Genomic DNA, 9,843 nt, shown 5'->3' with positions numbered 1-9,843 from the left:
ACCTTTGTAAGAGCATCATGCGATTGGGTGTCTTCATAATGAGCTATAGTTCATAATGTTGCAACAATTGAACAATAATCAAGATTACAATTGTTCCCAAAGAAATTGGATCTTGCAGTACAGCAACATCAAAATTTTGATTTGGCAAATTGTCTTGTACATAGTCACCACTCAACATATTGGCAATTTCTTCGTTACGTCGTACGGATACCCAATACTGGTTCATAATCTACCAAGTATTAATTTTGTAAGTGAAAAAGGTTAAGATTGCTTAATGAGTTATGGCCACTAGTCATTCAGATTTATCCTAACTCATGTCAATATTCTCACAGGGCATTTAGCTAGCCTATATCTCCGCTTTCGCTTCCATACTCAACCTCTCTCTCCGTAGTCCGATCTAGCCTCTATTGATTGAGAGGGTTGAAGACTCCTTTAATTTTTTTAATGCAATCTTAATCCCCAAGGTTAATCAAAGGAGAGTTTAATTCTTAGAAAATTTAGGTTAACATAATTTGGTCTTTTCACTTAAGTTAGATAACTTGCCAAACTATTTTTTATCATCAAAAAGTGTATTTCACCATTTCACCCAAGAAAAATATGCAATTGCACCATGAAAAAATCAGATCACTGTCCACATTAGCATTTAAAACGTTAGTGCTTTCCTTTCTGTACATTTTACCTACAAAGGATGAGTTCTTCATTTAAGGCACTAAAGGTCCATGCAAATATAGTAAAAAATCATGATACTCATTCATCAAGTAGATATAGTACAAGCCCCCTTTGTCTCACTCTAGCAAATCAGCAGAAGCAAAAACAAAAAATTCCAGATTTACATGTTTTTGGCTTTTAGCCTCCTCCAACTTCACAAAAATTTGATAGTAATAAACTCAACAGATGATTTTCTTCCTGGAATTTAAACTTCTTTATTCCATTTCTGGATGATCTTGATCCCATATTCGAACCTAAAAATGCCATATTAGTAAGAGTTACAATTCTGAAAGAATCAATTAGATGTAGCAGACTAGCAGTAATAAAATGGGTGAATAGAAAGTCCTGATCACAGAAGGACTGCAAACAATATGCAAGAATATCTAGTTTTTAACTCAACTACAGGCTTTCTAAGAAATTTTAAACAGATACATTTTTGCTTACTATGTGTTCACCAGCAGTTGCTAATTTTCCAAACTCGGAGAAGGACCTGCCAAAGAAATAAGTAACTCATAATTCATATATCAAAGAGAACTAAAACCAATCTTATTTTTTAATTTACCAGTCAACTAAGGATGCATTTTCTCCAGCGCGCGGAAACAAAATAGTAGGTTGCTCATGAGGCTTGTTGACCTGTTGTTTGAAAGTTCAGTTAAATTCCATCCCTACTGCAATCCAAGTGCCAAACTTATTGTAGCTTAGTGAAACTGTGAAAGTAAGATATGTAACCTTCGAAATATATATATTTCCTTCCTTAGAACCGCTAGCTATGTTCAATGCATCAGGGCTAATTGCAGCCTAGAATTGCATACATCAGACAGAGATAAAGTCGGGACTCGAAAGAAACTGAATGCAAAGAAAATTAGGTTACAAGCAAAATTATCACCTTCATATAAGATGATAAAGTACCACCTTCATAGGATCTTAAAGGCCCCCTTTCAAGTTGAAGTGTATTATATAGATAAATTCTACAAGGAAGAAACAGTTTAATGTTTTGTAGTGTGTTCTCTAAACCATGACTCGACTCTCAAAAATATAATTTAGGAGGATACCGGTTATCCTTGCAGGAGGCTGAGAGTAAAGTTCCGCGGTCATCTTGCGACAAGCTAGTTATACCCTCTAATCTTTGCTGCAATTGCAAAGAAGATTCAGTATAGACACTAAAGATTGTATCATTTTCATCTTTACAATATCTACCACAGTACCACTTCATAGCACAGTTTCCACCAACCTGTCCTGCTGGCTGAGGAAGAGGACCTATGGGTGAGACATCACGATCCAAACTTCTGATATCCCAAATTTTTGGCACACTGAAATTTACCAATTGCATGGTAAAATCAATCAAATCAGCAAAATGCATTGGAAAATATAATATTTATTTTGCTGAGTAATTCATCCAACTAACCTATCTTTTGATCCACCGGTGGCTATGGAGACTTGATCCTTGAGCCAAAGAACAGATGTAATTCTCATGGCTTCAACCTGACAGGTTAGAATTATTGACAGAATCGTTTAGTTTGCAAAATGTGAAGGAATGGCACACCACAAGAAACTAACCCTGCCCCTCCTTACTTGTCCATAACTTTGATATCGGTGTGCATTTCCAACAACAGTAATTGAACTACAAAAGCAAAACGATTATATATGAACTTTGAATAAGCCAGTAAGTTCATTTGAAACTGATAATAAACAGATAATGTTAATACTCATTATAAGAATTTGACAATAAAAACCTGGAACTTACTTGCATCTCAAGTCCCAAAGACGAAAGGATCCATCTTTTGAACCAGAGACGATTATATCTGAGAATTTAGAGATAAAGGGAATGCTGATGGCTAATATATAACTTTGCAGTTGAAGAAAATCTATTATTGAGATGCATATACAATGTAATATTACCATCATTAGTAGGATGAGAACAAACAGTTTCAACCCGGTCCTCGTGATCCCTTAGCTCCCTGAGGCACGTCTTTTGTTCAACATCCCATACTTTCATCTGTAGATGCTCACCACAAGAACATTCAAGATAAAATTAGCCTAAAGGAAATTACTCTTATGCTACTATAATATATCTGGTTACAAAGATGATGAAAACCTATCCCATTCTAATTGAATAGCATGAAATTGGTATCTTTTGTTTTGAAGAGTTCAGTTAAATCTGATCCACAAACTCTGCAATTTAAAAGGGAATAATATCCTATGCTAACACTCAACCCTTGTATGGTGCACAAAAATCAAATTCTTCTGATTCAAATCTAGCAAGTAGCATATGCGAATCAGAAACAAAATAAATCAAGATCAACAATGTGCAACGGTCATTCAAGTTAATCCAAGCAAGCAACATTAAATCAATAATAATTATGCAATGACTCACAGTTTCATCACAAGAAGCAGTGACAATTCGAGTATCATCCTGCAAGCAAATAGTTGTAAATCAATTTAAGACATTACTAAAATGAGAAGGGTACTTTTGACATTTTCATGGTTTCAATTTAGCTATGCTATAGAATTAATGTTGGAAATTAACAATTGAAATTAATAAAAATCAATCAAACAAGTTGCTAAACAAAACATATTCTAAAAAATGTGAATAGTTGATTGCAAAATAGACGCTACCTTAAGCCAACAGACACCATAAACAGTATCTTCGTGCGTTCTCCATTCGCCAATAATACCTGAGATCGAAAACGAAAACGTAAGTAAATAACAAAGCATGAAATTATGCGATATTTAGCAAAGATCAAGAACAAACTTCTCCCTCGAGTGTTAAACAAAGTCACATAGCCATCGTCATCAGCTACAGCAAGGTCATAAGAATGTTTTACAGTCTACATTAAAAAATCAAAGATCAAAAACCAAAATTAAAAAATAAATCAGAGACAATTGAAGGTGTGTGTGTGTGTTGTACCTTACTGAAGGAGAGAGCGCAGGGCACATAGCTCTGTGTATCTATAGCTCCAATTTCATTGAAGACAGTTTCAGGCCGTATCCGAACTGTAACAACCACATACAGAGAGATAAACGAAATCGTAAAGAAAACGAAATTGCCTAGTGTCTGTGTAGTGATTCAAAGAGAAAGAACCTGGATAGGAATTGAGCTCCCTTGAAGCGATACAGTGGAGGACCGAGTTTGGTTTTCTAAAGACCATTGAAGAAGAAGAAGAAGAAGAAGAAGAAGAAGAAGAAGAAGAAGAAGAAGAAGAAGAAGAAGAAGAAGAAGAAGAAGAAGAAGAAGAAGAGTGAATAACGGAAAACGGTTAGAGGAAATACAATTTGGCGGGAACTTCAATTTTACTTATATAACGGAATGAGAATCTCTAATTACTAATTTGTTAATTAAACTATAACATCTAATTAGTACTAATTTTTTGATTATACGGTTGATAACAATTTTTTTTTTTTTTTGAACAGCAAATTATGTATCATGCACAGTGAAACCTTCAAAAATCAACAAAGAAAAAGTTGAGATGTAGATTAGTAAAAGAACGAAATACCTTGAAAATTGTCTCTTCTTTACTCAATGTTAGCTCAAACCCTTCAAATGAAGAGGGAAATTTGTGTTTTTATATTCTCACAATTTTGCTTCTTCTCTCGTTGCTTCTTTAATCTTACCTCACCCTCTATTGCCGCAGACTTAGGATTGTAAGAATTGCAACTTAGAGAACAAATCCCACAAGTGAAGGGAAAAGGCCCAATAAGAATAATGTTGTGTCCTTCTCATTTTTCAAGTCCGTAAAAAAACAAAAAAAAAGCTTAAATGCAGTTTTATCCTCCTGTTTTGAAAAATGCGGAATTTTACCCTCCCTATTTTGCAAAATGCGGAATTTTATCCCCCCTATTTTATAATTTGTTGGATTTTGCTCCCACCAAAATTCTGCATAAAATCTGCTTCTGAGCCTCAAGTTCAAAGTTTCGCACATAACTCAATTTGCATCAATAATTCACAAAACGGATACCGAAACGACCGTAATCGAGTTAACTTTCCACATAATCAAACTCCACTAAATTTGGAGTTATAGAGAGAGATTAATTACCGTTTTAGTGAAGGTCTGTCCAAAATAAATTGTCAAAGACATGTTCATGTTTATTCCTTAAAATGACTTATATCCTGTAGAGATTCTCTTCAATGAAGTCTTTTGCAAAAGTGCTTATTTGTCTCTTGTTCAGATGATATCAATTAAGTGCTTATTGTTGATGTATAGCTTTGCACGTGAGAAAAAGTGCAGACTGGAGAATGTTCTCTGATCATTCTCATAAACTTGCAGTTTTCAATCAATTTAAGTGTAGTGATATATAATGAATGAGCTTTTGTTTGTTCATGTCTATATTAATCACTCAAGAGCACTTGTTAGATCACAAAAAGATCAGAATTCACTTAAAATATAATTAAGATGTTTGTTATCTTTAAAACATCAAATTAGGATTTTGCCTCAACAGTAATACATAATTTGGTCGTGAGGTAAGTAAAATTTGACTAAAATTGTTCTAGCTATAATAATGAAAATGGCACAGGCGATTTCAATATATATATATATATATATATATATATATATATATATATATATATATATATATATATATATATTAGATTCAAATTTTGCAGATTTTAGCGTAACCTATTCATATCTTTTAGACATGTTTTCATCCATGTTAATCATTTATTTCAAGTCACCTTTAAAAATGTTAGCTCAGTGGTAAAAATTTAACTATATAACTTTAATGGATGCAATTCAAATCTCATATAAAATAGTTGGAAAAGGATTATTAACTTTGAGAGAATAATGTTTGTTATTTTTTTTTCAAGTGGTAGACTTTACTTGGTAGTATTATCAAAAATATCTAGGGTGCAAGTGAATCAGACAAGGCGATTATAACCCAAATTCAAATTAACATAATGCGAAAAAAGTGCTTCCGAAGGAGGTATACCATGGAAATATATATATATATTAATAATTAATTTTGTAACACATATATCATAGCATTTTCCACTCTAATTATTAATTAATGTGTATCGAAGATGTGTTTAGGGTTTACAAATAATTGGAGTGATGAAAATCAAGATTAATTTTCCCATAGAGACAAGTCCATGGTAGTATCCCCATCAACCCAATTAAAACCTCTCTGCAATGCCGGTGGTGTAATTAACAACCCTTCTGCCATGCTATTTATCAAACCCGGCATGTTGAAAACCTCCTCCTCATCCCAGAAAAAGCTTTCAGAAAAAGACTTCTCCAAGGAGGATTCAGAATCATTTTTTGTAATCTCTGCAAAGAATGGTTCTGAATCTTGACATGAAGAAAAATGTTTTTCAGCAGCTTTTGTTGCGGCAAACTGAATAGACCTAATAGAAGATGTCCGTGAATTAAGACGCGGCAATGAGGAAGCTGAATGAGGGAAATTTAAGGAAGCATCTTCACCTTTGAAAGCTAAAGCAGCAACATCATAAGCTATAGCTGCCATGTCGGGGTGAGAAAATGTTCCAAGCCAAACACGAGTTTTGTTGCTAGGTTGTCGTATCTCACACACCCATTTTCCATTTCTCTGTCTCACTCCTTTGTAAATTGGATGTCGAGTCTCATGGAATTTCTTCCTTCCAGCTCTTCTTTTATTCATCTTGTGTGTAATAAAAATGTGTGTCCATCTATCTAACAACTTACCTTATATATTGATACCTTAGTATTAAATAAAACAACGTGACACTTTTCTCTTTTTGGTGTAAACAACGTGACACATTTCATTTTTACACTAAGGTGTGTGAGTGTGACGCATGCAATTGTGTACCAGCTATGTGTAAACTATACACGAGCAATAAAAGGGTCGGAATGGGATTAAATTAAATAAGCAAATAGACCGCAGCAGTAGTTAGTGACTCTAAATGAGGAAATTTGACAATCACTTCGTTTTTTTATTAAGTGTCATTTTCAACTAAACGTACAATTTTAATCACTAATATTTTTAAGGTGGTATTTACTCTATCCTTTCATAATTTGGGAATAATTATCCATCAACCGATGAGAACAAGTCACATAAGTGAATTTGCATGTGGTACTCATAACTAACTTATAACAAACTTTTATTTCACATGCATATAGTTTGTTCTCATATAGTTTGATGGATAAATACTTCCAAATTAGTTAGAAAAAATCTATTTTTAATTATTTATTATAAAAAATTATGAAATGTTTATATTTTTAAAATATTCGTTGAGACAAATCGAATAATATCTTAAAGCAAATTATGTGATAGTTTATATGATCAATTTGTGACACTTAAAAGTATTTAGAAAGCAGTTGTAGTTAGCAACAAAAGCTAACTATTGCCGCATTCAAGTATTCGGCACATCTGCAGTCATCGGATTAAAAGTGAATGGTTTAGATTTTGATGCATTTTTAATTTGTTTTAAAAAAAAAAACATACCAAATTTAAAAGAAAAAGATAGTGGGGAACTAAATGAGAACAATTTTTTCTTATGAAAAGAAAAAGATACACTTTTCATTGATACTATGATGGGGAACGCGAAGAAACTTGTGTGAAATGTGTTGGGGGTAGTGGAACTACAATGTCGGTTGGCAAAGAAAGTGACTTATTAGCACAAGGATGGTGTGAGAAGCGTGCTTAAAATGTTTTGATTTACTAATCGCGTGCTTAAAATGTTTAATCCACAGATTAGTTAATATTTTATGCAGCACGTGGGTGGGCCATGAAAACTTTATAAGGAAGAAATTAAGCCACGAGCGGGAAAAATAAAGTAAACAATGGACTTTTTTTATTAACTTATTTTTTAGTATATATAAAACAATTAATGCAAATAAATAAATTTTTATTTGTTATTATAAGTTTGTCAATGTAACTTGTGATAAAATAGTTTATAAAAATATAATTTTTATTAGTAAAAACTTATAAATTAACATAAAACTTAATTTATTTGTATAAATTATTTTGCATAAGCACAAAAATAAGTTAATTCAAACGAATCTAAAGTAACATAAAGTTTTTAGTAAAAAAAAAAAAAATTCCTATATTAGTTCCTTAATTGATTATCTCTTCAAAATGAAAACCTAAAAATCCCAAATTAAATTTTTTAGTGTTTTAAAAAAAACATAAATCACAACCATTAAAGATGAGATTTAGTATGTATTTGGTTATGCGGTGGTAAGAATTGAGTTTAGTACAATTGAGTTTGATAGAATTGAGTTGAACCTAACTTGATTTATGTTTGGAGACTTTTTTGGAAAATTGATTCTTATTAATTTATGTTATTTCTAAAAAGTATTTTTTTTTAGACATTTAAAACATTTAAAAATTGACAAAATTTCTTAGAAAAAAGACCAAAGTTTTTTAAAATAATTTTTTTCATTAATATACTACAGTATAAAATATATTATTAATATTGAGAGTTTACTTTTTTTTTTTTTGATAATGATGAGGGCCTAAGCCCAAAGGGAAAATTACATAATGACTAGTCTAGGGATAGTTATCCCCAACATATCAGCAAGTAACAAACTACTTAATTGCGACGGACACGTATCATAGAAAATACTATCAGATCTCAATGAACACCCAATATTGGCAAGAGCATCTGCACATTTATTTGCTTTACGGTAAGTGTGATGAATAACAACCTCCCATTCCATCTCAAGTAGTTGACGAATCTTATGAACCAAAGCACTTCCACGATGACTCCCTCTCCCCGCTTCCGAAATAGCTTGTACCACCGCCAATGAATCGATATTCAGTTCCACCGCTCTGAAATTCAGTCTCTTAACATGTTTCAGCCCTTCGAGTACACCACACAACTCAACTATAAAAGCATTACCAACCCCAATAAATTTAGCATATCCTCCCGGCCATTCTCCTTCACTACCTCTCAACACTCCACCACATCCTATTATTCCATCATTAGAGCACGAGCCATCAGTATTCAATTTAATCCACCCACTAGAAGGAGGTTTCTATTGTATTTGAACAACCTCTTTCACTCTATCAAAAACAAGCCTGCTTGCTTTTTCTATATCCAAATATTCTTTACTTTGATTTATATTGAAGTAGTATTAACCAAATAAATTATAATATAAAAAAGTAAATAAAAAAAAATTAAGCATCAGAGAATGTGTCAAATACTACATAATTGAAAGGAAACAAACAAATAAAATAACGTGAAACATATATGCTAGACTTTTGTGATTTTTAACGGTCATCCATTAATTAATGTAAGACCATCTTTAATGGTGGTTCTTTTTTTTTTTTAAGTATTAGTACCTAATAGGTACTTCAATTGGAGCAAAATCAAAATAGTACATAATAGGTACTAGTTCTAAAATAAGACTTGGTACCTATATAGTTTTTTGTGAGACTCATTTATAATGATGTAGAGTTATTAGTTAGATGTGTTATTGGTGGGACCTATTTAAAACTTTTTAAAAATTGTTGGGTAGGAGGGATGAGTACTTATTAGATACTACTATTAAAAAATTATAAATAAGTGGTGTGTACACGTGAAACCCGATTAAGTACCAAAAAATGGAGAGCTCCATCGTGGATTACGACAAACTTGCAACACAAAAAAAGCACCTTAATACACCTAGAAGGCGCAATGGATGTAGCCAATAAATAAATAAAAAATGAACTCCACGGAATACCGTCCAACAGCACACCAAACGGTAACCAATGCAACAGTAGCACTTTTATTTCTTTTTCTATTGCTTCTATTAATTAAGGTTTTAATGCAATTTTGATCCCCCTATTTTGAAAATGATGAACTTTTGATCCCCTTATTTTAAAAGTCAGTTTTTTGATCCCCTATTTTAGTTTTTTATGAGTTTTAGTCCCCCAACTCATTTTGATCAATTTTTGATAATGTGTCAAGCTAATTAATGACATGGCAGTGTCCATGTTGGACGAACATATTCCATGTTATTATTTTTTAAAATTTAAATCAAATATTATATTTTAAAAATATTAAAACAATAAAATAATTAAATAAATAATTAACAATAATTAGAAAATCAGTTTAATTCCAATAAAATTCCACAAGTACACAAATATGAAAAACGCAGCAACGCATAAAGTTTATCATCCTCTCAATCGTGTCCTTCATATTGCTCCTCCTCTCTCTCAGTCTCCATCTTCTTCAAT

At 32.2% G+C, this 9,843-nt stretch overlaps 2 protein-coding genes across 2 annotated transcripts; both read right to left on the bottom strand.

Moving 5' to 3' along the window:
- Positions 1–696: 696 nt before the first annotated feature.
- Positions 697–3,117, bottom strand: LOC123887452 (denticleless protein homolog A-like). The gene is made up of 12 exons (XM_045936772.1): positions 3,083–3,117; positions 2,608–2,704; positions 2,453–2,510; positions 2,281–2,329; positions 2,114–2,190; positions 1,940–2,018; positions 1,761–1,837; positions 1,595–1,676; positions 1,438–1,506; positions 1,271–1,341; positions 1,153–1,198; positions 697–962 (listed from the first exon to the last, which is right to left on the bottom strand). The coding sequence occupies exons 2-12, from the start codon at positions 2,702–2,704 to the stop codon at positions 924–926; spliced, it is 744 nt and encodes a 247-aa protein (XP_045792728.1). The 5' UTR covers positions 3,083–3,117; the 3' UTR covers positions 697–923.
- Positions 3,118–5,696: 2,579 nt separating this feature from the next.
- On the bottom strand, positions 5,697–6,321 carry LOC123901321 (dehydration-responsive element-binding protein 1F-like). Its single transcript, XM_045951621.1, has one exon. It carries the CDS (start codon positions 6,319–6,321, stop codon positions 5,770–5,772), a length of 552 nt encoding a protein of 183 aa, XP_045807577.1. The 3' UTR covers positions 5,697–5,769.
- Between the last annotated feature and the right edge of the window lie 3,522 nt (positions 6,322–9,843).

This window comes from Trifolium pratense, linkage group LG1 (genome assembly GCF_020283565.1).
Source record: "Trifolium pratense cultivar HEN17-A07 linkage group LG1, ARS_RC_1.1, whole genome shotgun sequence".
Taxonomy (NCBI): Eukaryota; Viridiplantae; Streptophyta; class Magnoliopsida; order Fabales; family Fabaceae; genus Trifolium; species Trifolium pratense.
This window is presented reverse-complemented; position numbering and strand designations above follow the sequence as displayed.